The following is a 27,985-nucleotide window of genomic DNA, read 5'->3' as shown; positions in this document are numbered from 1 at the left end:
GCTTGGACTCCCTTGTGGTCCCCCTAAATGTAAAGGCTGTATTAACATGGTCTTTTTCCTGTAATTCAGTAAAGAAAACTATATGACAACAATAATGTTTAACGTAAATGGCCCCTCTAACAGTCAACTGACCCAGCTTGGCCCCCCCAGCTTGGCCCCCCCAGCTTGGCCCCCCCAGTTGAAATGGTCTACAACCTCCCCTGGTGTGTATGCCCCAGTGGGCCCAGAGGTGCGCCATCGAGGGGAGGTTTGTCCCCTTCCCGCCTCCCCGTCAGCTGGGCAGAGCCACAGCTGACGCACACCAGCTGGTTGGGAGACGAGGACAAGCAGGACAAACGGAGGAGAGCGGGGAAGACAAGCCAAGGTGCGGGTGAGAGCCGGACTCCGGCAGCAAACACAATACTGTCAATAACTAACTGGGCTCTGTTTCACAGACCGTGCTGGTGGCGGGGGGAGTGAAGGCCCGGCAAGCGAGGAGGATTTTTCAGCTTGGTTTGGCTTTGAGTTTTTCGGTCTTATTTTTGTTGAATAAAACGGCGCTCTTTACGAAGCTCAGCTTTTAAACCCTGGTGTGCAACTCCCTCTCTGCTGTGCGCGACATGCTGAAATATTAAAAGCATAAGGATGCGCTTTCGGGCTTGGGCTAAAGTTTTTCTTTCAGAGGAATAGACACCATTCAACATCCAGCAGACATGAGAGAGAGGATGTTCAGTCTGTCGCTGCACAGTCTTCTCTGTGGGTGTGTCTTTTCGTCTGGCCTGATACTGTCATTACAGCAGTAAACAACAACAGCATCAACAACACCACCACCACCGACCAAAATGGGTCTTCTTCAAGCGTCCAGAGTCCCATATCCATAAGAACAGATGCATATTACAACAGACAACCTTCCTGGAGCACAGAGAGAGGAACTTCCAAGGTCAGAGGTCAGTCTAGGGCCGCCTCTGGTGCTGTCCACTGGTCCTCTCCCAGAGCGGGTCGGATGGGACCGCTGAGTTCAGCCCCCTCCCCCCCCCCCACCCCTCTCGCCCCCAACACCCGGTGAAGGGGGTCAGGTGTGGGACGGGAGTGGCTTCAGCTGCCCTTGCTGTCCCGGATGGAGTCAACAGTCTGGGCCAGCTTCTTGAAGGAGGGTCTAAGGGATGGGTCGCTGTTCCAGCACTCTGACATGACATTATGGATCTGGAGAGGGGATAGGAGGAGGAGGAGGCATTAGGTAAGTCCACATTAAGATCTCATGTTTAAATGTTTAAGATTCCTATATGTTTCATGTATGCACCTTCCTGCCAAAGCAAATTCCTTGTCTGTGCAAACGTTCATGGCGATTAAAACCCTTTCTGATTCTGATGTGTATCCAGTCACCCACCGCCACCAGACTGTAGCGGAGGCCTTGCAGAGGGACCGTTTCTCACCTCAGGTAGACAGCCGTCAGGGGCTGGAAGTCTGTAGCCTCGCTTCAGGAGCAGGTCGATCAGGTGGTACACGATCATCTGACCCTGCTTGTCACTTCCCATCTCGTCCATGAACACCTACAGGCACAGGGGAGGGGGGGTGGGGGGTGATGAACGTGGAACAGGTCGGACACTGGCCCTCCAGAGGAATGCAGAAAAGAGCCCAGAGTAGGAGAGAGCAGGGGAAGAAAGAAGAGAAATGAGGGGAAAGCAGAGCAGGGGTAGAGCAGAGGAGGAGAGACGTACTGCTGGTGGGCTGTGATTCTTGTCACTGTAGGTGAAGAGTTCGTAGAGGACAACTCCAAAGCTCCACACGTCAGACGCCACCGAGAACTTACTCTCCGTTAAAGATTCAGGGGCGTACCTGGAACACATCATCATCCATTTACACATCTATGTATTAGCAAACACCATTTTTGTGAAGGGGCGTGGGGGGTGGGGGGGAGACTCACCAGAAGATGGGGCTCTCTCCTGGCTCTCTAACTGTATAGTACTCCTTGTCCTGGGGCAGGACCTTGGTGAGGCCAAAGTCTCCAATCTTCACTCTCATCTCGGTCTCCACCAAGATGTTCCTGGTGGCCAGGTCTCTGTGGATGTAGCGCTTGGTGGCCAAGTAATCCATGCCCTGCACGCACATCCCCAGGAACACAAACACACACACACCATGAAGAGCACCAACACACACACACACACACACACACATCATGAGAAATGCATGCACACACCAATAATGAGAAATACATGCACACACCAGACACACCCACACCCAGCAGTACCTTGCAGATCTGTGAGGAGTAGTGCAGCAACTTCTTGAAGTCAAAGCGTTCCCTGTTCTTGACCAGGTAGTCTCTCAGACTGCCGTAGGGGAGGTACTCCATGATCAGACGCAGGTTCTTGCGCCCTGGGGGCGGGGCAGAGGAGAGCAGAGCAGAGGAGGGGAGGGGAGAGCAGAGTAGAGCAGAGTAGAGTAGAAGATGGTAGAATTGAGTTGAGTAAAGTAGGGTAGAGAAGATAAGGTGAGAGAAGAGGAAGGTGGAATTGAGTAGAGTAGATGAGAGTTGAGAAGTACAGAAAGGAGCAGGAGTGCAGTTGGAGTCCAGTGGAATCGATGAGGAAAGAGTAGATTAAAATACAGTAGAGTTGACCAGACTAGAGTGGTTAACAGGCCCCTCCCATCCCCCAGGCCCCTCCCACCCCCCGGGCCCCTCCCACCCCCCAGACCCCTCCCACTCACCGGCGCTGTAGCAGACGCCCTTGTACTTGACGATGTTGTCGTGCTGGAGGGACTTGAGGATCTCGATCTCGCGCTCAAAGTCGCGGAGGTGCTCGGCCGTGCTGTGCTGCAGCTTCTTCACGGCCACCACCTCCCCTGTGCTGTCCTGGAGGGGGTCATAGCGGCACATCTCCACGCTGCCAAAGTTACCCTGGGGGGGTGGGGAAGGGGGGGGAGAGAGGTAAGTCGAGAGACCTCACGTCTACAACGGTAACGCTAGGACAGCCTTGCAGAGCTCCGACATCCTGCGTACGCGAGTGCGCGTGTGAGCACGTGCGCGTGAGCACGTGCGCGTGTGTCACCTTGCCCAGCTGTTTCAGGAAGATGAGGTGACGTTCTTCAAACTGGGCTGGCTCCAGACTGTCGAAGGTCCCCGGGAACCCTCTGCTCCTGGTGGGAACCATGTCGCTCTCCACCAGCAGCTCATAGTCTACCCACACACCACAACCACAGTCATGCCTCGCCAATCAATACTCTCAAGGGCTGTCTGGAATCACGCCTCGATTATTCATACGTTGATCAACACTAATAATCTCCTTTCCCAGATCTGTACAAATAATTCCATCCCCAGATCAATACTGCTAGTCCATCAGTAATGAGAGGCATGTGTGACCTGGAGTGAAGAGGCTGTTGAGGTCTCGGATGACGGCCCTGAAGGAGGGCCTGTGACAGGGCTCGTAGTCCATGCAGCTGGTGATCAGATTGGCCAGCTCCGTCCACTTAGGAGCGGGCAGCTGGTGGCGGTCCTCGTAGAACAGGAACTTCTACAGGAGAGAGAGAGGGAGAGAGGGAGGTGAGGAGAGAGAGGCAGGAGAGAGGAGAGGAGGAGAGAGAGTGAGGAGAGAGAGGGAGGTACAGAGGAAGAGAGAGAGGCGGGTGAGAGAAGAGGGAGTGAGGTGAGGAGAGAGCGAGAAGAGGGAGCGATGGACAAAGAGAAAGAAAGGAGGGAGGAGAGGGAGAAACAGAAGGTGTCAGAGGCCGTTCTAGAGAGACAGCGACAGCATCTTAATGGCGGTCCTATTCCACCCAGGCCCATCCTGCTGACCGACCTTGGAGCAGTCCAGCGTTCCCAGGGGCTTGTCTCCTCCGCTGCAGATCTCCCACAGGGTGGTCCCGAACGCCCACTTGTCCGTGGCCAAGCTCAGGTTTCGATGGTCGTTCACAAACTCGGGGGGCACCCAGGGGATACGCTCTACCAACACTGGGGGAGTGAGGGAGAGGTCCCAGAGAGGGAGAAGGCAGAGGAGGCAGTGAAGGAGGGAAGGAAGGAAGGAAGAGGGAGGAAGGAAGGAAGGGAGGGATATGTTGAGGAGATGAGGGGAGGGGGGGAGGTGGCCAGGTGGGTAAGGGTACGAGGGTAAGGAAAAAGAGAGGGTGTGAGGAGGAGGAGGGGAAGGATGGATGAATGGATGGATGACGGAATAGGAGAGGAGGAAAAGAGTTGACGTGATATAAGTTAAGTAGTAGAGACAGATCTGTCATTAGTAACTCTGAGAGCGCTGTGGTACGTGTGAAGTGTTTGATTATGGAATGTGTGGTTGCCATGTGTCGTTTCCATGAATCGCACCGTCTCGGGGGAGTACGGTGATGCTGATTCCGGGATCACTCAGTTTGATGAAGGGTGGGTTCCCCAGCTTTCTGTCCTCCTCTCGAATCAGCAAAACGTTCTTGGCACACACGTTACCATGGACCAGGCCTTTATCCTCCTGGTAGACACACACACACACACGTTACCATGGACCAGGCCTTTATCCTCCTGGTAGACACACACACACACACGTTACCATGGACCAGGCCTTTATCTTCCTGGTAGACACACACACACACACGTTACCATGGACCAGGCCTTTATCTTCCTGGTAGACACACACACACACACGTTACCATGGACCAGGTCTTTATCCTCCTGGTAGACACACACACACACGTTACCATGGACCAGGCCTTTATCCTCCTGGTAGACACACACACACACACACGTTACTATGGACCAGGCCTTCATCCTCCTGGTAGACACACACACACACACACACACGTTACCATGGACCAGGCCTTTATCCTCCTGGTAGACACACACACACACACACGTTACCATGGACCAGGCCTTTATCCTCCTGGTAGACACATACACACAAACAGACATGTGCAAACCAAGTCTGTGTCCGTGTGTGTGTTTGATGAGTGTGATGTTTGTGTACGACAGTGGGAATACAGTGGGAATACTTTGACGTTTAAGTGGGATCAGTGTATGAGTGTGTGTGTGTGTGTGTGTGTCGGTGCTGTCTGGGTTCCCACCAGGTAGTGCATAGCCCAGGCAAGCTGTTTGGCCACCTCCAGCTTCCAGGGGATACTGAGAGAACCTTTGGTCTTCTTCAGGTAGGTGTCCAGGGATCCGAACTTCACGTACTCCTGCACCATCATGTCTGGAGGAGACATCGAGCAGGACACAGCACTTAGGAAAACTGGAAGAATGATGACCTCCCTGACCTGCCTCTCTCTCTCTCCCCCTCTACGCCTGTCCCTCCCTCCCCACACACATAGATATATATAAAGACTAGATGTCTCGTCCGCGTTGCCGGACAACGTAGTCGAACGTCCGCACATGGCGGCCATCTAGCTACAGTCAACTCGCTCACCCATAACATTGTGTTGATGCTACATGTACTTTTTAAATGACCATAATTTGCTCAATTTTCAACCGATTTTTAAACGGTTTGGTTTGTTATCAACGTCAGAGATGTCGTTATGCCACTGCATACTTATGAATAATTCTGTTATTAAAAAAATATATAGAATAGAAGTAATAGACTAGACTCCACCGTAAGACATCTAGTCTTTATATATATATCTATGCCCACACATCTGCCCTCTCATTCCGGTCAATCCATGATCCCCCCCCCCCCCCCCCCCCATCTCTCTTTTCCCCATGTACACTTGTGTCTGGAGCCATGTAAGCCTTTAGCTTCACGTGTGTCAATCCGAGGCCTTCGCTCGAACTGCCGTGTTTGTCCGAGGACACTCACTCTCCTCTCCACACACGCACACTCCGTAGGTGAGAAGCAGGTGCTTGTGGGACAGCTGGCTCATCATGCTGGCAGCCTCGAAGAACGACTTTTGGAAAAGAGGAGAAGAAAAGGTCAGGGGCGGGGGGGGTCGCACTAAAATTCAAAAGACGACAGCTCCTGAGTGACAGAGTAAACGAGGGACACTTTGGAACAGAGGCCTGGGCACCTCTGAGTAGTTGCGGTGAGCTTTGTCCAGGATCTTCACGATGACGTCCATCTGATGCATCTCCCCATAGTCTCCCAGCTCCTTCCGCACACCGTAGAAGATCTTGGTGAAAGTCCCCTGACCCAGGCTGTCTTTCTGGAACGCAGATATACACACATGGTCACACTTACAGGGTCACCCACAGGGAATACACAAATATGATTATAAACACACACACACTCTATCTGCTAACTGCATAAATGAATCAAAACACACTTCAGTGAAGAGTAATGGAACACATTCCACTTGGACCAGGATTGAGATTCATTTCCAGAGATGAATCTTCATTTAAAAATGCTTTAAACCCAGGATCAGGAAATACCAGCAGCTGGGAGACAGCCCTGCCTGGTCAAGCCTTCCTGCAGCTGCCACCATACTGCACCTGGACTACAGTCTTGTAGCCGGCATGGTTTCTAAAGGTCTACAGGTCAAAACCCAGTCAGCTGTCTACTCATCAAATCTGAGGCTAGCTGAAATGGAGGACAGTCAATATATGTCTCTGAGAGAGAGAGAAGAGAAGGGGGGCAGAGAGAGAAGGGGGAAGAGAGAGAAGGGGGAAGAGAGAGAAGGGGGAGGGAGAGAAGGGGGAGGGAGAGAAGGGGGAGGGAGAGAAGGGGGAGGGAGAGAAGGGGGAAGAGAGACAGAGAGAAAGACAGGGGTGACAGGGAGGTGAGACAGGGGACCTTTCTGAAGCAATCACTTCTGTGGGCGTTGGGACGACGCTGAGCTCCACCCAGCCCAGACCTCGCACAGTTCAACTGATTCTCCCACAACCCACTGGGCTTTCCCTGCAAACGTCCGGACAGGCAGACCGACTCACAATGTCCAGGTCCTCTTGGCGGATCTTGTGGAAGACCATCTGGCTGATGTGTCTGTGGAGGGAGGGGGTCATAGGGACGTCCACCCCCTGGTTGGACCTGCACACCAGCAGGTTGGACTTATCTACGGGGGCGGGGCCGAGAGGAAGCGAGAGGGTGAGACAGCACGAGTGAGAAGGAGAGAGGAAAAGAGGGAGAGAGAGGGTGAGACAGCACGAGTGAGAAGGAGAGAGGAAAAGAGGGAGAGAGAGGGTGAGACAGCACGAGTGAGAAGGAGAGAGGAAAAGAGGGAGAGAGAGCGTCATCTGTGAGAGTGAAATACACAAGAATAAGGTCCAACAAGTACGGAGTCCGCCGTCTGGCCCCTAGATTGACCCCTGACCTCTGTTCTTGGGCGGGCAGCACTTTGTCAGGTGGAAGATGTGTCCGTCGGAGCGCAGCGCCTCCTTCTGGTAGCGGTGGAGAAGGTCACGTAGGCTTCCAAAGCTCTTCTTCGCTCCGCTCAGGATGTACTCCCCGAGCTCGGACTTCACTATCTGGCAGTGCTTATACTCCACCATGCCGTCACACTGGGGGGTCGGGAGGGGGTGAGAGAGACAGGGTGGGGGCGGGGTGGAAGAGACAGACGGAGGAGGGTAACACATGTGGTGAAACGGGACAGGTCTATTATGGACAGGAAGGTAGATAATAGGAAGTGCTCATAGACCTTTACTCACGCCCACAATGAAGGACAGGAAGTACTTGTTGTAGTCCTTGGGGCTGCTGCGTAGGATGTACACCCCACGGTGGTTGCCAGAGCGACGGAGTTTGCTGATGGTGAACTCCATCCTGCCGAGAGGGCACATGACACACAAGCACAGACAGACAGGCTTGTGAACAACAATGTTCAGTGAGAATACTCTCTCTGCTATCAGTGTGTGTGTCCTCACCTGTGTAGACCAATTTGTAGACTTACGAGATGGGGCCGTGACAGTAGCTCTGTATGGCTTCCAGTAATCTGGGAGGAGCCACTTCTTTACACAGGAAGTGGTGAGCGTCAGCAATCAGCCGGTAGTACCCATCAACCAATGAAACAAAGGATAGAGCCTCCGGGAGCGAATGAAACTCTAGTTCCTGCATTACACAAACAAGAAAGATAGAATGTGTTTTAGGGAGAGCGAGAGCGAGTGAGTGTGAGAGTGAGAGCAAGAGCAAGAGCGAGAGCGAGAGTGAGAGAGAGCGAGAGAGCGCGAGAGCGAGAGAGCGCGAGTGCGCATATGGACCCTGTACAAGCACCCTCGGCGTACCAGAGTCTGGTTGTCCTGCCTGTTGATGGTGACGATGCGGCTCTCCACAAAGCTGTCCTTGTTGGCCTGCTTGATGCTAATGTCAATCACCTCTGGGAAGTCACAGTATGTCTGCAGGACCTGAAGAAACACACAGGACAGAACAGGAAGAGAGGAACTGTGTTGTCAAAAGGCCTCAAACCAGAGGGCTGCCAGGCAGGGGAACTGAGATGGAGGAGGGACCTCTACTGGACTAAAGATGTACTGTACCACAGACAACCGCAAAACAGACGCTGTTTATACAGAGAATAGAGGACAGTGATGGAGATGAGGGGGGGACGAACATAAAGAACCTCACAGATGTCTGATCTCCTTTCGTACCTGATCTCCCTTCTCTCCTTCATTTCCAGAGGACCACTGAATGCCGTTGTTGCCAGTGACGACGATGGTGACCTTGCCGGCGGAGGCCTCGTTGACCCAGAAGCTCTCAGAGAAGAAGGCCGTCTGCAAGGACTCCAGGTTCATCAAGTATTTCAGCTTGAGGTCGCGGGCAGTGGCTTTGCATTGGCTGAACTGCTCGATGAACTTCTTGAACCTGAAGCGGATCCTCTTTCTGGTAACAAAGTTGTATTCCTGGATACAGGCTCGCATAGCCTTGGGCAAGAAGGACTTATAACTGGGGGAGGAGGAGAAGAGAAGGGCCGGGGGTGAAGGAGAGGGGGGGGGGGGCGAGGGAAGGGAGGCAGGTAGAGAGGTGGGGAAGAAGAGAAGGAGAGAGCGAGGGAGGGAGGGATAGAGAAGAGAAAGGCAGACAAGATGGAGGAGAGAAAAGGAGTGAGGGAAAGAGGAAAGGAGGCCGTCCAGGAGCATGAGAGGAAGGGACAAGGACCAAACAGGGAGAATGAGTGAAGGACACAATGTACAAATGACATTGAAACCCCCCACACAGCTAACAATGTCATTACGTTGCAAAGCCACACTTTCGACAGTTCACTACAACCCCCCCGTCCCCGTCCCCGTCTGAACCAGGACATGAGCGCCTCAAGATGAAATCTCTCTTATTATCCTCCCTCTGTCTGAGGTGACCTGCGGAAGGGAGGCTGCACAGCTACTTTGGATTAGCTCATTATTCCGCTGCCTGTTCTATCACATTCCTGCTGGTGTTCTCTGACCCCCCCTCCCCTACACCCCAGGACAGCCAGATCTACACCAACTAGTCATCAAACCCTAATATCACCATGGTAATTAACACTCAGGGACACTGAGGCAGGAGAGAGAGAGAGCGGGGAATGAGAGAGAGAAAACAAGCTGACTGAAGCGCGTCCGACCAGTAGGTGGCTGTGTAGCCGCTGGAGCGTGGTACACTGTCCTACTGGCTTTCATGGCAGTAATACTACCCTGTTGTCGTGGTAGCAGGTCAAACGTGTGGTGCCATACCTGTTGTCGTGGTAGATGTCGACAGGGGACTGGCCCAATTCCTTGGCCAGCCTCATCATGTCCAGCACGGCCATGCCCAGACACTCTTCCTGGGCCTCGTGGCTCACCTGCACACTCACACGGCCACTCACAAAGTCACTACGGCACTGGGAGGGAGAAGGGGGAGGGGGAGGGCAGAATGGATGGATTTTGGTAAGCTTCCTCAACCTGCACAAGATGCAACTAATGTCATTGTTCCAGTACTACTTGTACGATTTGAGAGAGAGCCAAAGAGGCCGAGCGAAAGAAAGAGGGAGAGAGAGTCAAAGACAAAAATGGTGGGATAGGACAGTGAGCATGACAGACAGAGGTAGAGAGAGGTAGAGAGAGGTAGAGAGAGAGAGAGAGAGAGAGAGAGAGAGAGAGAGAGAGAGAGAGAGAGAGAGAGAGAGAGAGAGAGAGAGAGAGAGAGAGAGAGAGAGAGAGAGAGAGAGAGAGAGAGAGAGAGAGAGAGAGAGAGAGAGAGAGAGAGAGAGAGAGAGAGAGAGAGAGAGAGAGAAAGAAAGAAAGAAAGAGGAATAGAACAACCTGACACACTTTCATGTCTTATGGGTCGAAAGGTATGGGACAGGAAGTTGTGATGCAATATCCCCTGAATTCAGACCAAAAAGTCATCCTCTTTTTACCACATACATGCTACTGAAAGAGAGCATACAACTCATGAGAACACTGCAGCTCACAATCTATACAGTACTGTTATCATCCATACAGCAGGACGAAAACAGTCCATGTTTTCTTTAGACTACAGTAGAACGCTTCCTGGTCTGCAGCCTGACAGAAAACTGCTAACGACGCCGATGCCTCCTCTGGTGCAACCATATGTTTGTGAAGATAAAGACCTGGAGAGGCCCCATTTCACACACACACACACACACACACACGCCAGTTTCGCTACAGCGCCCCTCCCACACTCTCTCAACCACTTCCCTTTTCTATACTACACCCCTGGACAGACAGACAGACAGGCAAAGACAGACAGACAGGCATACAGACAGGCAGGCAGACAGACAGGCAGACAGACAGACTGACATACTGACAGGCAAACAGACCGACAGGCAAACAGACCGACAGGCAAACAGACCGACAGGAAAACAGGCAGATAGGCCTCTCTGGTTCTTATTAATCAGACATGGACTCTTATTTAGCAGCATTGAATGATTCTTTGTCCTCAATCTTGACCCACTTGGCTTTGCAATAAGACACTTGAGGTATAGGTGCATTACAGCCTCTAGTACACCATTACAGGAAAGTCCCTTGGAACCTTTTTATTTTCATATTATAATATAATATTTTAATTATGCTGACAAGGACAAATTAAGCAACGGCTTATAATATCTGAGCTTGCTTAAACACATTTGTCACAAAACTTATGAGCTTGGATTTCGAACAAATCCTTGCAGCCTTATAAAGATAAACCCTAGCGCCAAATGTAGCAACACTTACCTAACCTAATAAAGCAAAAATTAAGAATGCACGCATAATTCCGATTTAAAAAAAAGTGCTTGCTGTGCAACATACTGTGGTTTAGAAGCAGAGTGTGTGTTTGTGTGTGACAGACCTGGGCGAAGAGGTAAGCCAGACCACAGTCATCCAACACAGGACCCTCCTGCCCTGTGGATACTCCATACCTGTGGGCACTGGAGGGGCCGGACTCGTACCAGCCCGGGAAGTAGAATCTGGAGGATGACGGGTAAGAGGTTGGTTGTTTGGGTGAGAGAGATGGAGAGACATGGTTGGGATGGGGGAGAGAAGGGGGAGATTGAGTAAGAGAGGGAAGAGGTGTGGAGTAAGTAGAAGAGTTAGTGATCTGAAAGAGTGTATCATAGACCTATTATTAAGCAGACCAAGCATCAAAGCTGTGCGTCCCTTTCTATGGCAAGTGTTCACTGGCGCATTGAAGCCTGCAAAATCGAGATATGGTCAGCGCCATGTTGAACTTCCAGCTCGTCTGGTATTAAACAGTGGTTTGCGATGCTCCTGACCCAATAACAAATCTATGTAGTCTTTGACATAAACAAAAAAAATCCTCTTCTATGAAAAAGCTATTATTTTTGAGCCAGGTTCAAGAACAAAAAAAAAAAGTTTGGGGGAACATCATTTGGGATATTAAGACTGGAGAAGATGTGAGTAAAGTGACAGAAACAAGACCACCAAGTTTAAATGAGGCCTGTGATTCAAGCTGAGGAGTCATGGGACCTGGACTGCAACCCTCAATGTTATTGTCCCCCATCATGCATCATGCAAAAGCTCACCACTCCTCTTCTTCACTTCCTACCTCAGTCTGAAGAGGAGGCTCTCATTGGCTGAGTCATCCAGCTTGAGGATGTGGTTGGGCGGGAACCACATGTGGTCACTCTCTCTCATCAAACCAAAGAGACTGCTGTAGATCGGCGAAAGGCCTGAAGAGGCGAGACAAGACAATTAACAAATTAATCAATCAATTGACCAATCAGATGAGAAAGAACACAAAAACCAGTCCCTAACCCTTACTTAAATATACTACCACAGTGCCCATTAGCGGAAAACAGGTTTAAATGTATTGCTAAATGTTTATATTTATGTTGCTGAGAGACCATGATGAAGGTCTTGAAACAAGCTGCTGGTAATGATGTGTGCAATATGCCTCCCTCTTGCGCCTCTCAACTTCCAGAAAGCTTATTTTAGGTGTTCAGAGGAGTTTGAGAGATTCAGAAGTCCTCCTCACATCTTTGCTGGGGGGGGGGTTCAGGCTTGACTGTTAAGTGAGGGGCTCTATACCACCATCCACTGGAATGTCTCACATCTGCCTCAGATTCTCAAACATCTCCAACCATTCTCACAACTCTGGGTAGTGGATACTACACGAGATACTACAGCACTGTATCACACCTATACTCTGTGTGTGTGTGTGTGTGTATTTGTGTGTGTGTGATACCTAGACAATTGGGTCTCCTGAATGGACCCAATTGGTACCTTCAGTGTTTCCCTCACTAGGTAACAACAACAAGATTTGTGTGTTTGTTTGTAGTAAACACATGCTTTCATACATGTGGAAGTAACTGTTCATAGCAGCTTTCAGAGATGAAAGTAAGGTAGCTGCTCATCTAGAGGAATGTCCTTCCGTGGCTTCCAGACAGTGTTCCAGACTGTGTCCTTAACGGTGGTGTCCTTGATGATGTCACCCTGCCCCCCTTGGAAACATCAGCCTTGTTTGACCAGAGGCACGGTCTAACCATCCAGGCTGCAGGCTGCTTTTAATGCAACTTCCTGTTGGGCTTAGGTGCAGTAAACTGCAACATTCACAAAGGAGAAGTGGGTATGTAAACAGGAAGTGACACTGGAAACGGCAGGAAGTCTTGTAGACCATGGCCAGTGAGTGGGGGTGGTGGGTGAAGTCTCTCTAAGAAAAAGAGTCTTATCTGTGCCAGATGGATTTGTGGAAGGGAGTTGAGAGAGATAGAGCAAGAAAGAAACAAAAAAGTAAACAGCTTCCTGAGGTCACACACTGTGTGTGTGTGCACGTGTGTGTAGCACATGGTGTGTGTGTGTGTGTGAGTTTCACACATGCAGCACTCAGCCTAACTATGGTACATAACAGTGGATCTAAGTGCAATTCTGTGTGTCTGCTAGTCTCGCACCCACACTCCCTCCCTCGCACTACCTCCTACTACCTACTACCACTTCCTGACACTACTTGTCCATGTCTTGTCGACCTGCTGCCTTTTAAACGTGTGGAACAGCAAACTACCAGTCACGAAAACTCCACATGGAAAGGGTTTGCCTGATGCCAGTATTGACCGTGACGTGTTACACAACCACAAACTGTAATGTGTGTGCATGTGTGCTGGTTTAACCCTACCGAACCCACCGCATGCTTTGGCTGCGTCGACGCACAGTGCCTCAGCCACGTAGTCCCCTGGAGGGTAGGTGAGGACGTCCTCACCGCTGGCCCCGGGCCCTCCCCCTGAGACCTGGTACAGGTGCACCCTCAGGCAGGTCACCGCCGCCTGTTTGAGGTCGGAGACGGGGTCACGGTCCGCACCGAGATGGGCGGGGCTGTCGGGCGGACAGACGTCCTGCTGGGGGGAGGGGCACGCCGGCGGGTCCATGTCCATCGCTGCTATCCACGCAGCGAGGGGGCGCAACCATACAGTCACCTGGGGAGGGGGGGGGGGGGAGAAATCATAAAAGTCAGTAATAAACATGAGTTAGCCTAGGCGTGTCACACTGATGAGACTATAGTACATATATTGCTGCCAGGTCTGGTTTCATTCTCATAGAAACCCAAAATAGCCCGACCAACAGCTACAACTCCGCAAACCGTGCACTCTCACTTCCTCATCAAACGTTCCTGAATGTGAGTCACAAGGTGGATTAGGTGGATCACGCTGGACCATACGGTACAGGATCTCGGATTCGTCTGAGTGAACAAAAATCGGAACGAAACGTGAAATGAAATTTCCCATGAAATGAAAAACCCAACAGTAGCTAGCAACTCTCATAGACAACATACAGCTGGCCCAATTTCCTTCAAACTAGAAAATGCAGTTGCCACTCTCTTCCTCTTTCCCCCTCTCCCTCTTCAGCTCACACAGAGGGGTGGAAGATTGTGTAAGGTCTGTGTGACATAGCAGCCACTGTATGTTGGATGGTTTTACTGGCAGCAACCACCTACAAGCCTACACAAGCAGGGCGGCACCCAGGGAAGTGAAACACAGAGTGTACGTGAGCGTGTGCTCGTGTGTCTGTTGTGTGTGTGTGTGTGTGTCAGTTGTGTGTGTGTTGAGTGCATGTTTTAAAAGATATCCCGCCAACGTCATATTGAACTGCATACTAACTGTATTGTTGCATCCTAGTCAGCAATGTTCTGGAGCGAAGAAGAGGAGCCGGGCAATGACAGTATTAACCAAACTGAACACTGCTGGAATGTTTTGTGTGCGGAGTGAGGCAGGAGGGGGAGATGGGGTGCATGATGGCTGGGAGAAGAAAAGGTGTGGTCGATTTCCATCCTCACCGACAGTGTGGCCTGGTTGAGCATTTGGAAGCTCACAGTAGCACAGGTTGGTCAGGTAGGAAACGTACTGGGGAATTTCCATGTGCCATCGTCAAGGATGGGGGGAGGGGGGGCGTGAGTGAGTGGAGCAGTCCTCTGAAATGCAAACTTAGCAGTGCGAGGGGCGATATATCCAAAGCAGTCCAGGTATTTGAATTGTTTGTAGTGCTGCTGGTCCAAGGCTGTGTGCAGGAGGTCCTGCCACTGGGAGTGAGATGGAGGGAGGGGGGAGGTCGGGAAGGAAGGGAAGTTGTGGCCAGATCACAAATGTAGACTGGAGCCAGCCCGTGCACTGCTTTCAAGGTTAACATAGGAATTTGTTTATCAATAGAGATTGGAGTGGTAGGCAGTACTATCAGAGCTATAACGTTTCAAGTTTGTTCAAATGTCATGTGGTTAGCACAGCTGGCAGACACTGAGGTAGTAGCACACTAACTATTTATATGAGGGTCTCAATGCTGCCACTGTAACAAAACCAAATGTTGAACACCATGGAACTGTAATTGTTGTGGATCTAGATCTTTGAATACATCTACGTCAAGTGTGTAGCTTGGCTTACAAAACTATAGCCGCCCAGCTATTCCAGAGGAAAAGATAACCATAGCTCATTGGCACAGCTAAGCACAGCTAAACAGGAATGCAACAGCTCACCTTAGATCTCCCAGACGTCTTGCAGCTACCCTGGTCCCCCAGTGTCTGTGACCAGTGACACACACTGCAACCAAACAGGAGGGTCTACAGGATCTCCCAGCTGCGGGAGATTGTTGTGCACGGCTGCGAGGAAGCCCCCAGTCTCCTGCACTGTGGGTCTGATTTACAACCCCCTGGCTCAGATCATTCTCACTCTGGAACACGGGCCGACTGCTGCACGCAACGTGAGAGCTTCTGTGATTGCGTGTGTGTTTGTGGTGCGTGTGTGTGAGACTGTTAACGTGCTGCTGGTGACGCCTGTGTGTGTACGAAAACAGGTGTGTGTGACTTTAGTGTGTGTGTAGCATCCTCCTGAAATTACAGAGTAAACGGGGGGGGGGGGGGGGGGAGGAGAGGAGATGAGCACCCCGTACAGACCTACCCTCATTCTCTCACGCTGCTCTGCATCTGTGCAGCTAACCAACGCAGCGGAAGCGGAACGGAGGCGGTTTGGAACCGCAGTCTTGTGACGAGGTGGCCCAGTCGTACTCTGAGGCTCCCTAAGGAAACTGGAGGGAGATGACGCGTGTCGTCTTGGTCTAATGATAAGGGACCTGGGGTTCCAGTCCGTCACCAGGTGTGGATGGCAAAGTGCTCCGCAAGTCAACCTGGCTTCTTCAAGTATTAAAGGAATCCAGTTCAAGAGTAACCGAAGCTAGCTAACTGTACCTTGCAATGTCAACTGTACTGTTGTTGTAATTCCCCCAGCCTCTGCTACAGACCTCCAGCAGAGAGGCCTGCAGAGGTACAATCTTCCAAAGCCGGGCACAGACATCTCACCACAACAAGGGCCATCGTGAAGCTGAATCGAGAGCACGGCCATTGCTCTTGATTGTTCCTCAGTCTCTACCTGCGTCACAGCTACGCTAGCTACCAGGCTTTTTGACATGGTCACACACACCGCTGGAGCCCGGCCTGTCTGTCCACAAATGAGGAAGTGATGAACATGCAGCACGCAAAGATACAACAGACTATTGGAGGGGAAGGGTCAGAGAGAGAAAAATGTGGAGAACGAAAGAATGCGTGTGGTACGTGTATGGGATGAAAGTCTTGCATGCCTTTTTAACAAAACCCTTTCACACTGAGGCTGTCCCACATAAACGTGGCAGGATTGCTAAATCAATAAGCCTGGCTGGTTTGAGCAAGGGCTTTTTAGATCATATTTACAGACTATGATGGAATCAATAAACCTGATGCTGCTGATTTGTAGTCTGTTACCCTGCTAGCGCCCCTTTTCCTCTTTCTGTCTCGGTCCTCCGGTATCTCTCTCTTTCTCCTCCCCTCCTCATCTCTTTCCTCCTCCTATTCTCCGCTCTCTCTCTCTCCTCCAATCATTCTTTTCTCCTACCTTCAACTCTCTCTCCACCCCTCCTCCTCGTCTCTCTCCACCCCTCCTCCTCCTCTCCTCGTCTCTCTCCCCTCCTCTCTATCTCTCTCTCTCCCCCTCCAATCCTCCTGTGTGTCTCTCTCCCCCTTCTCTCTATTCTCCTGTCTCTGTCTTCTTCTCCTCCTGTGTCTCTATCTGACTCTCATTCGTCACCCTGTATCGTTCTAAACTTCTTCTATAGAATCCCTGACTTGACTGTCAGTTGACCTCCCTGGGCCACCCCAGACTTATACAGAACACCAACACAACTCGGCACCACAGACTTATGTTCTTAAGGTGGCTTAGGGTGTTTGCCAATTAACCATGAGACAGGTGCTATGTATAGACCTAGCCTCGTCTGTGTCATCTTAGAGTGGTTAAACTATTTGTTACACTAATGACGTTATTGTAGCACTGTAATATTCATTTTATTTACCATGACAGGTAGCTGGCATGTGGTTACTTTGCAATGCGGCTGCAAATAAAAGTTCCTTGACTAACCACCAGAAATACGGTACAACTATGCACTTCTGATCCTGTACTTTCTGTAAGCACTATTTGTACATTGCAAGTACAGTAGAAACGACTTGTCAACCCCAACAATTTGGCAGGAAAGGTGTGCTGACGGAGACTGTGTGTGTGTGCAGCCTGGACCAGAGAGTGTGTGTGTGTGTAGCCTGAACCAGAGAGTGTGTGTGTGTGTGTAGCCTGGACCAGAGTGTGTGTGTGTAGCCTGGACCAGAGAGTGTGTGTGTGTGTGTGTGTAGCCTGGACCAGAGTGTGTGTGTGTGTGTGTGTGTGTAGCCTGGACCAGAGTGTGTGTGTGTGTGTGTGTGTGTGTGTGTGTGTGTGTGTGTGTGTGTGTAGCCTGGACCAGAGTGTGTGTGTGAGTGTAGGCTGGACCAGAGTGTGTGTGTGAGTGTAGGCTGGACCAGAGTGTGTGTGTGTAGCCTGGACCAGAGTGTGTGTGTGTGTGAGTGTAGGCTGGACCAGAGTGTGTGTGTGAGTGTAGGCTGGACCAGAGTGTGTGTGTGAGTGTAGGCTGGACCAGAGTGTGTGTGTGTAGCCTGGACCAGAGTGCGTGTGTGAGTAGACATTTTAGATTACTAGCTCAAACCACAGCAGTGCGTCAACCTTAGCTAAAAAGCCAAGAGGATCCGTTTCATCTTAGACCTTCCTGGCCACATACCCCACGCTCCACCTCCGAGATGCTAAGCGAGATGCTAAACACCTCGTCTCATTTGAGATGTGTGTCCTGTCCACGTGTGATTCTGTATGCCCACTAGCCTAATAACTAGTGACATTAGAAAGTATGGGAGACCTGAACTCACCCCTGCCTGGCTGATCCTCTCAGTCCTGCTAAGCCAGTTTGGCCCCAGCCAAGACTGGGGCTGCTCTACGCTGGCTGGAGTCACGCTAGCTAGGCTGGCCTAAGCTTCTCTGCTGTGATACTAGGGCCAAGGAAACTGAACGTCTCTCTTACAGACTCCCAAACACTGAACTAAGTGTGTGAGAGACAGTCACAATCGATACTCTCTCACTCTCCTTCTTTAATGTTCTCATTCTCTTACTCTCATTGGACAAAGCTTAAATTCTATTGCAGCATGTTCTGACGTCTCAGCTGAGTGAGCTTATTTCTATTCGATATAGTTAAGTCCATGGCATGACACACTTTGCTTTTTGTATAACATGTCACAAGGTTGAGTGAGGGGTCTTTGCCCCCACCCTGAAAACAAAACAGATGGATTTACTGATAAAGGGTGTGTTAGGACTGGGCGGGTTAAAAGCCTGCAGTCAATAGGTCTCAGGTTACTGAAACACATAGTAACCAAGTCAGCCCAAGCCAAACTTGAGTATAAAGGTGTGTACCCCTTTATGTTCAAAAGTAGGCCTACTGACTACACTGAAGTGAACGGCAAACAGTAAACTTGGTAGCCTATTGGTCCATGGAATATAAGGTGAGAGGTTCGAAAGCCATCATAATTCATTTAGCCTACACGTTAGCCGTTCAGCAGACGCATTGTAAGACAAGTACGTTTGTTTGTCTATGTAAACAAACTAAAAATAAATCCATGAAACCCATCTCAATGTATGTAGGGCAATAAAGGCTCAATGGCCAGCTATCTGCTATTGATTATGAATTATTAGACATGAGTGACGTTAGCTTGTAGCACATCATTTATTATTGAGCTTGCGGACAGGCTGTCAAATGGAGGACCTAAGCAGCTCTGTATTTGACACACTACCCAAAAAACTAAAAGCGATTAAGCGTTTTAGGAGTTGAAATTGGTACCTGGAATCAACAGAAACAGAACTTACTTTCGACCAATAAGTCCACGAAGCGATGTCCACGAAGTTGCGTTTTTAACTCCAAAGAGGACGGAAAACGTTAGACTAGTAGTAGTAACGAATGTAGACCCCGTTAGCCAGCAGTACAGAAGTTATTAATAAACTTCAGTAGATGTGGCACCAGCTTCGAGCCGTGTTCTTTTCTTTAATATTATCCATTCTGAGTCCAGTGTTGACTTGTGTTAAAGCATGCGATCTTCTTGCGATTTCATTGAAAGCGTCTGCCTTGGGACATCTCGCTCGCCATGCCATAGCCTACAAAGACCGGGAAGTGTCATCTACAAGAATCAAACTCAGTCCCTGAGTCATTTGACAAGTAGCATTTTCCACCAAAACTGAAGCAGTTAGTAAAACCCCACACAGGACTCCTGCTTCTTCTTCTTTGACTATGATTGGCGGATCGCATCCAATTTAAAGGTGCAAAACTCCTGCTGAGAACCATGCGGCTCCTTCACATCGAACTGTTGATGTCGCGTTACGGTTTTAGTAAACCTGTATCAGATAAGCCGAATTCTGTTTCAATTTCTTCTTTAATGTACCCAAACCCTTACATTTCCAATTATTTTAGAATTCGCCCTTCCATCTTTCTCGCCAACAACTGTCTGTGTAAGTTTCACAACGATTGTAAATCGAGTGCATCTCCTTTCGACAAATGACATCCCAAAACAAGTGAAATCAGCCATGCTTCCTTGATTTCTTGTATGGTTTAGCCTACATTTCAACTAACGAGCGCCCCCCTACGGTGTATGGAAGCAAATCGTGACCAAAATTTAAATTAAAATGCATTTGCAGAAATGCTTTTTCATTTTAAGAATGTGGCTGCATTATTTGACACATAAATGAAATTAGTAATCAATCATCCTATTTGCATTTTATTCTTCAAGAGTGCTCAATCTTTCACTTAAGTAAAATGAAAAAGAAATACACATTTGATATTTAATTTTAATGCAAATGCATTTTAATTTTCACATTTTACATTTCAAATTGAATTTTGGTATCTATTTGCTGGGGCATATTTTGAAAATTAAATATCAAATGTCTATTTCTTTTTCATTTTAATTAAGTGAAAGATTGAGCACTCTTGAAGAAGAAAATGCAAATAGGATGACTGATTACTAATTTCATTTATAAGTCAAATAATGCAGCCACATTCTTAAAATGAAAAAGCATTTCTGCAAATGCATTTTAATTACAATTTTGGTCACGATTTGTTTCCACAACGGTGTACTTCTATCGGTGCGCTTTCCACATAATTATGTGTGTTCGCAGGGTTGGGGAAATAAATCAATTACAGAAGAATACAAATTACATGGCAATTTTTGCTTTGCAAACTTTTGCAACTTTGGCAAAAGTTTTCAGATAATGTATATGTTTTTTTCAACCCATGGGTTAATCCTACGTCAAAATCAAACATTTAAAATATTGCACCATATACCATTTTTGTTTTGTTTAAATGCATCCAGCATTTACAGTTGCTCCAATTCAATACCTTAGAACACACTTAACACACTTGTGGCACAAACACTTAACACAGTTGTGGCACAAACTACCTCTGTCCTGTGTCTTCTACAACATGTGTGATGCTGTTTCTTTCATGTATGTTTGTGTTGCTGCTGACATAAGTACAAAGGCCATATGGACCATTTGTACCTATGTCTTCACTTTTTGATATTGGAATTAAATAACAATTTTATTGAGATCTGGTACCCTAGGAACTGCAAGCAGTTTGTGTTAAAGGCAGGGTAGGTAACAATCTTGAGTCACACTTATATTTAATGAAATAAACTTCACATCCTGATCACATCAATAGCCTAAATCAAATTCTCCCGACAGTAAAATAGAATAAATCTGATATGTGGCCTTTGCAGGACTAAGAAACACAAACAATCATTGCGTTCAGATCGAATGCAATTATTGGATGGGCTAGCCTATTTGCTTGTTGTCTTTCTCCCGGCAGTGGTCAGCAAGTGCGTTCATGTGTTTTGGTTACAAAAAATTAATAAAGTTATCCTTGACAATGCATCTACAATCTAATTGCACATATATTCATATGAAATCAGGGTCCATTACAGTTAAAATATTTTTTTTGTATTGATTGCATAATCCCAATTATGTGTGAGCTGTTACTACCCAACCCTGCCTGTGGGCTCCACTGCCCCTACATTACTTCACAGTGACGGATAACATGTGGTTAATGACTCGTGTCATCTAATTCCTGAAAAGATTGTGTCTTTTCAATCATCAACGATGTGATAAAGTCAAAGCAAGTGTATCATGAAATGAAATACAAATTTTAATATAAAAGTTTTATTTGATGGATTTGCTGATGTTGGCGTAGCCAGCTCCCACACAGGTCATCAGGACCTTGTCCCCTCCTTTCCGCTCATCATCCAGGGGTTTCCGTGTCTCAATCTTAAACATGATCTGGAAGAAGTCTCGCACATGCCTCAGGAACTCAATACTGGGACGGAGAGAGAGGGGAAGGAAGGAACAGAGAGCGAGAGACAAATCATTGACAATTTGTTTGTCTTTCTCACAAACAGACTGTACACACACACACACCTCAACAGCATGTGAGGAGTGCCATTTCAACAGAGTTCAACACTAAACAGATCAGTGTCATGTGGACAGGGGAGAGTGGAGGACGCAGGTAAACATGAAACCAGTAACACTGAAGCCCAGATGACCTTTGACCACTATGTCAGAGCTGACCAGCCAGGTGTACGTTTAGAAATTCACCAAGCAGAAAGGTCAGTGAAAAACAACAATGGCATGAAACTACACAGACCATCTAACTATTAAGGCTGGAATGTTTGTCTTGCATTTGTGACCTGATTATTCATACACTGTATGAGGTAAAAAAAAAAAATCATCTGGCGTATTGCTCAGGACCCAAGGATATACAAGTTTGCTGCCCTGTTGAGCTTCACTAAGCGATGGAGCCTTGGATGGTTGGGTGGACGTAGTTGTGCCCATTCAAGAGTCCTCCAGAAGCGGCAGTCCTGCTGATGCTGCTCCTCCACATTCCAGCGTTGGCCCATTGCGATGGCACTGCCAATCTTCAGTTATCATAGTACTGTACTTTACAGAGACACAGCACCGGTACCATGATAACTGAAAATGGACAGTTCATAGCCGGGATCTCTGACACTCGAGCCACACACACACACGAGAAAGAGCCCACATAGGACCCACACATTTACTGTCCACATAGAAAGGTTAAAGACAATGAACAAATCCTTTCTCCCCCTCTCACATGACGACAAACGTACAACAAAAAAGGAACAAAACTTTAAGGCTAAGGTTTTGGAAAATGACAGAAACACACCAACAATATTTGTTTTCATCAAACATTGTCAAGTTAGTCCCCATGTTTCAATTCCCACTGCAAGAGACCTTTGTACCCCCTGAACCTTGCCAAGTTGTCAAACACACACACACACTTACGTGTATGGAGAGAGGGGGCCGAGCAGGGCTTTGGACACATCTTGCTGGCCCAAGGTCATATACAGCAACGCTAGGCTCTGATTGGCTGAATCCACACAGCCGCCCTGTACACAAATGGAGGAACAAAAACATCAACGGGAGAATGCGTAACAGCCAGGTGACGTCCATGCTAAAAAAAAAAAACACCACTGTACTTGCATCACCTAGGCCCACCCAGGGTTCACTGATCATTAGGAAACCAAATACTGCCAAAAGTTAACTCAAATATCAACAATTGCATAGATTTATATATCCACCAGTCACATCAATCAATCAGATCACTTTGGTAAAGGTGAACACAGATGAAGATAACTCGAAACAAAAATTCAGAATAATGGCTGAACACTAACAGTTATATTTTTCGTTCTAGCAGTCTCCTCCGTGAAGTCAGCCAGTCAGTCGATCAGTCAGTCAGGCAGTCGGCCAGTCAGTCCCCCAAACGGCCAGTCATTCAGACAGTCAGAGAGCTCCATCCTGGTCCCCTGTCACTGCACTCCTCTTGTGACTCCACATATTTGGGATGCTGGAGGACAGAGAGCCCAGTCTGCCCAGCCAATCACGTGCCATGCTCGCCCCAGAGCATTGTGGGTATTTAGCGTGACACGCGGTCAGCAAGAATATGATTCAATCACCTAACCATATCAAGAAACCATGGCAACATTGTTTTTCCGACATTCAGCTATGTTGACACGATCAGAATTCCTGACTGGGTTCATTCATTGTCTGAGCCAAATCAGTTACATAAAAACATGCAACCCTGGGCTTTCATCCAATCTAGATCTACTGTAACGCCACTGGGGTTGCTAAGGGGTGGACAATTCCATGTACATTTCTAGAAACACACAAATAAAACGGGGGGGGGGAGGGGGGGGGGGATATTCATGGGAACTTTTAATAGCAAGTGTGCCACAAAACACTTTCAAAAACTACATAGTCAGGTAATGGGGGAAAAAATTAAGCTGGCGTTGAGTCAATGATTAGTCAACTGCAGAAATGAAGCAAAGTAATGTAGTCAACAAGACCCCATAGAAAATGTAATTACCTTAAACTATCAAGGCTCACCAACAACCAAGCCTAGCAACCACACTGCAGGTCTGATAGTCAACCTTACAGGACCATTAAACAGAGGAGCCATCATGACGTTAACACTTCAGTAGAAACTACACCCTCAACCACTAGCTAAAGCTTCTGGAAAGTACCTGGAATCCTCAACCACACAGACCACCAACGGCCTCCATCCTTGGAGAACGCAACATTTCGGTCTCTTGTCTGAAGTACAACAATCCAAACCTTTGGACCATCACCACAAAAAAATACAATCAACAAACTGTATGTATTTGTAGGCGGTCAAGCATGCACAGCAACTATACGGAACAGGACAACTTCAACAGTTTAGGACCAGTTGGATCCAGTAAGATCCTGTGAACCTGCTGCAGTAAGATCCTGTGAACTTGCTATCCCGCTCGACCCAAACGGACAGTAGTGTGCCCCAGTCTTCCATCTCCTTTTCACGTGACGGTTCAAACTCTCTCTCTCCCCCACCCCCCTAACTCAATTACCACCAATGAAACATGCCAAGGATCCAGACAATGGGGGAATATTTACCTACATGTTAAGTCACACCAATGTAGTTCCAGAACCCCTGAAAGAAACGTATAAACTGTCAAGGGTCCAGCTCCCTTCAAACATCCATTCCTCTATATGGAAACATTCCACGCCTTCATTCCAGTTTGCATTTTTAAACTCTTGACTTTCTCTACATAGGATTATCACCATAGTGGCTATCCAGTATTTGTATACCAGATTATCAGAGCACACCACTTATATCTTTTCTTGTCGCTGCGTCACACTGTCCATTTGTTATTCAGCTTTACTACGTTCACCAGAAGTCCATACTGATTAACCACAAACCAAACATCCACACAGTCCCTCTAAAGCACACACTCAGAAGGGACCCCAGCACACGTGAACGCTTCAAATATTAACAATGATTCCAGCTGTCAGAGTCCATCGAGTCTTCTCTGCTCTCCTCGCCAACCTGCTCTGGTCTCCTCGTCTCTCCTCTCCCTGGTCTCTCCCCTCTGTCTCTGCTGTTCTCCCTCTTCTCCCTGCGCCTACATCTCCTCTCCTCCGGTCTCCAGCTCTCTCTCCCTCCCTCTCTCTCAGGCGCTTGTGTGAGGGTTCTGAGACAGCAGCGTTCCCAGACAGCACTTACAGAAACACTCCCAACAATCTCCCTCTTTCAAAGCCAATCATCTTGCTCCGTCCCCCCAGGCTAACGCGACTCACATGTCCTCATGATAGGGGCCTCGACCACGTGGGCCAGCCGCCCCACAGAGGAGTCACTGCCGTGGCCGGCTAATTGAATACGTCTTGATGAAGAGACTCTTATTCTCAAATGAAAAATGTACATAGCACACATTTTGAACGAGAGCACACATCAAATTGTTATGCTATTACCATTACGGACGAGCCAGCACAATGACGCTGCTTGTACCCATTAGTCCTCCATGGTCCAAAACGTAACACGTTCACACTTAGGACATGTCAACACGCATTAAGGGTCATGAATACAGACTCACACATTTAAATACATTCTATGGAACCAGATATAAACACTAGTTATTTTTGCACATACTTGTAATGGGCAGACTAATTGGTACAGTCCCTTAACCAGGACACCTATCTGACTCTGGAAGATTCTTTTATAAAGTCCCATCGTGGTAGGCTCATGTCAAATGCGCTACGTGTTGACACACACACACACACACACACACAAGGACACAGTCCCTCACAGTCCAGGGTTTGACTCAATCACAGACATGTAAACAAATAGCGCCTCCTAAATGTTTACCCACATTCCCAGTTAACAACACTCTCGAGCTACTCAGAGGTCTGAGGATGGCTGTGTCTTTGTCCAGTACAGGGACACATTTGTGTGTGCGTGTGTGTGAGACCCACCCTGTAGATCTCCTCCAGCAGCAGTTTGGCACAGTTCCTCCCCAGATCCTCAGGCAGTACAGGGTCTCCCTGGCCCTGTGGTATGGAGCTCATCTCAGCACTGAGGAATGATCCTGTCAAGGTCTCAGCTACAAGGGTCAGTCCAAAACCTGGTGACCTGACACACACACACAGTTAGAGCTTGTCCAGAGGGGGAAAAAAAGGTGTATGCGTGTCTCTGTGTGTGTACATACTTCCCCGAGTTCGCTCCCTTCATATGGTCTGTGTAGATGTAGATATCAGGTATGAACTTGTTGAGAATGCTCCGGGCAGAATCCACAATCCTATTGGCCATCTGGGGGGACACTCTCACAGAGTAGCTGAGCCAATCCGATCAAGGTGTTCAATACCACAGTTCACACGGTGTGTATGAGAACATGATTCAGTTAGTACTGCAGACATGAAAGTTCAGAGCTAATAACCACCCAATATACCAAACCAAGGGTTGTCCCATGGCCACCGGCAACAGCAGTTTCAATTCAGTTTAAACATGTTTTATTACATAAATGAGCCCAGCTCTAATTACAGCCTAAACACACATACCAAGGCCCCATACACACACACACACACGGTTGCCTGCCGCTACATTAGAAATTCGAACTAACCAAATCAAAGCAGAAACAGCTGTCAAACATCCCAGCTATACTGTTCTTAAAATCTGCCCACATGAGTGTGTGGCCGGCTATTCAGTGTCGCCAAGGATACGCTATCCCTCGGATCCTCTTGATCTTCCCAGGGTCAGTGAGCTGGACGGGTCGGATGGTCCGCCTGACTGGACACCTGAACAGAACCTCCCCTCCTCCTCCCGGGGCCACGCCCCTCTTCACCACCTGACAAACAACACAGGAAGACTCCAGACCTCCGTCTTTCTTCACATTCCTATCGATCCTTTAGCATGTTTTAACACCGACTCGTTCTTAACGTCTGATCTGAGTCCGGTTCAGTTGATTCACTGAGGTCTTCTCACTGTCGAAACATCTCACCTTCAGTTCAAGACCTTCCCCGTCAACGCCAAACTGCTTCATCAGAGGAATGGCAGTGGACTTCAGAAGGTCCACCTGGAGAGAGAAAGACACAGGTCATGAGCTCCCCACCCCCTTTTACCCACCGTTCCACCACAGATCCCCCACCACTGTGTGTTAGCGCATACTCACAGAGGGGTCCACTGGGTCATTGGTGACCCCCTTCAGTGTGGCTCTGAGAGGGTTCTTCATGAAGGGAGCCAGCATGAGGAGGGCCTCTAGGTAGAACCCTATAGAACGCTGGATGTTACACTCATGTTCTATAGTCCCTCCATACAGCAGACCGGGCTGGTAGAAAAGCATTGTGCCTAACAAAACAGAGAAGAAAACCTCAGAACAGAACTCAGGTCGGTCATTCACCAGGGGTAGGGGGCAGAGACCCTTAGGGGGGGGGGGGGGGGGTGTGGGCAGGTTTAAGAGGACACAGCAACCCACTTACTCTACACTTTTTGGTGGGCATGAGGCCCACATACGTTTAGGTATGAGGCCAAATATTTACATTTCTCTAAGTTCAATGTGTGAATATATACACTCTATATGAGAACATACAAATGGTACCTACTAAATTGATACGTCTGTGTATGAATACATATGCAACTTCGCACTTATTTGATTTGTACATTGATTTGCAAAGCATCTCCTGCATAGAGCTTACCTGTTTGATTTATTTCTATTCTGGTTCCGTTTGTCACCTTGTCCAGGAGTCTGATAAAACTAGCTTCGAAGTCTGGAGGAAACAACAGTGCTGCATTAGAAGTGTGTGTGCTTAAACCTGCATGAGCAATACGCTGCTAGTAAACAACTGTTGATCATGTCAGTCATTGCCACACCCAACTGACTAATGCAACGTTAGTCTGTCTTGGTTAAGACAAACAGACTTCTAATTGCTGTTGAACGATAACTTCTAGCTAGTTAACCGTGTCTGCATAATTAGATCAAGATGTTAAGATTTTATTTAGAAAAGCGTGTGGTAGAGATGGCTTAAGGACGCGTGAGGGCATGGCCACTAGAGAAGACGATTGCCAGCGTACAAAAATTCCCACCCAACAATCACACTGATAACAAGAGTTCACTTTCATGGACTTGAGTATCAACTGTTCTTATAAAAAAATATGTCCGTTGACCAATTTGCTGGCAACAGGCGTCAAGTGTGACGCACGAAAAAAGCTGAACTACAAACTGCGTAGCAGCTAGCCGAGCGAGCTAACTAGCTTGCCATGTGTAAAACTGCGACACCACATGTTTTTGTAATTACGTACCTCGAAGCCCGGGGTTGTCATCCTTAGATCGTATGTTCCTTATTTTTACCCTTTTACCACTTAACGTTGATAACACTAATCTTTGTCTGAAGAAATTACAACCGTCGTAAGTGAGCCCGTGGCTTGCCATGCTGTTGTTGTTGTTTCTAAAAGTACCTTCATGGGGATACACGTGTTTAAGACGTGACGAATAAGACAAGCTACGGCAAGTCATGAGGGAGTAAAATA

At 48.4% G+C, this 27,985-nt stretch overlaps 2 protein-coding genes across 2 annotated transcripts; both read right to left on the bottom strand.

Annotated features, from left to right (window-relative positions):
• Positions 1–150: 150 nt before the first annotated feature.
• jak2a (Janus kinase 2a) lies at positions 151–19,674 on the bottom strand. The gene is made up of 24 exons (XM_062477539.1): positions 18,961–19,674; positions 13,401–13,689; positions 11,829–11,952; positions 11,112–11,229; positions 9,515–9,660; positions 8,459–8,753; positions 8,099–8,218; positions 7,768–7,925; positions 7,529–7,640; positions 7,195–7,381; positions 6,815–6,936; positions 5,956–6,090; positions 5,748–5,835; positions 5,020–5,147; positions 4,292–4,430; positions 3,774–3,925; positions 3,338–3,488; positions 3,027–3,154; positions 2,686–2,875; positions 2,228–2,352; positions 1,904–2,076; positions 1,698–1,815; positions 1,413–1,529; positions 151–1,182 (listed from the first exon to the last, which is right to left on the bottom strand). Exons 2-24 carry the CDS (start codon positions 13,645–13,647, stop codon positions 1,075–1,077), a joined length of 3,381 nt encoding a protein of 1,126 aa, XP_062333523.1. The 5' UTR covers positions 13,648–13,689; positions 18,961–19,674; the 3' UTR covers positions 151–1,074.
• Positions 19,675–21,281: 1,607 nt separating this feature from the next.
• rcl1 (RNA terminal phosphate cyclase-like 1) lies at positions 21,282–27,947 on the bottom strand. Its single transcript, XM_062477544.1, has 9 exons — positions 27,758–27,947; positions 27,154–27,225; positions 26,631–26,806; positions 26,460–26,534; positions 26,182–26,306; positions 25,671–25,796; positions 25,438–25,594; positions 22,438–22,541; positions 21,282–21,451 (listed from the first exon to the last, which is right to left on the bottom strand). Exons 1-9 carry the CDS (start codon positions 27,885–27,887, stop codon positions 21,298–21,300), a joined length of 1,119 nt encoding a protein of 372 aa, XP_062333528.1. The 5' UTR covers positions 27,888–27,947; the 3' UTR covers positions 21,282–21,297.
• Between the last annotated feature and the right edge of the window lie 38 nt (positions 27,948–27,985).

The sequence above is a fragment of the Osmerus eperlanus genome, chromosome 14 (assembly GCF_963692335.1).
Source record: "Osmerus eperlanus chromosome 14, fOsmEpe2.1, whole genome shotgun sequence".
Lineage (NCBI taxonomy): Eukaryota > Metazoa > Chordata > Actinopteri > Osmeriformes > Osmeridae > Osmerus > Osmerus eperlanus.
Note: the sequence above shows the minus strand (reverse complement) of the source record. Positions and strands in the feature narration are given on the sequence as shown.

Coding starts and splice junctions, on each gene's coding strand:
- jak2a (XM_062477539.1), bottom strand. CDS start 13,647: ATGGACATGGACCCGCCGGCGTGCCCCTCCCCCCAGCAGGACGTCTGT. Junction 8,754..9,514: donor GACATCTACCACGACAACAG/GTATGGCACCAC, acceptor CTCCTCCCCCAG/TTATAAGTCCTTCTTGCCCA. Junction 4,431..5,019: donor CCTGGGCTATGCACTACCTG/GTGGGAACCCAG, acceptor TGTGTCTACCAG/GAGGATAAAGGCCTGGTCCA.
- rcl1 (XM_062477544.1), bottom strand. CDS start 27,887: ATGGCAAGCCACGGGCTCACTTACGACGGTTGTAATTTCTTCAGACAA. Junction 26,807..27,153: donor AATAGAAATAAATCAAACAG/GTAAGCTCTATG, acceptor CTGTTTTGTTAG/GCACAATGCTTTTCTACCAG. Junction 22,542..25,437: donor TGCTGGAGGAGATCTACAGG/GTGGGTCTCACA, acceptor ATTTGTGTACAG/GGCGGCTGTGTGGATTCAGC.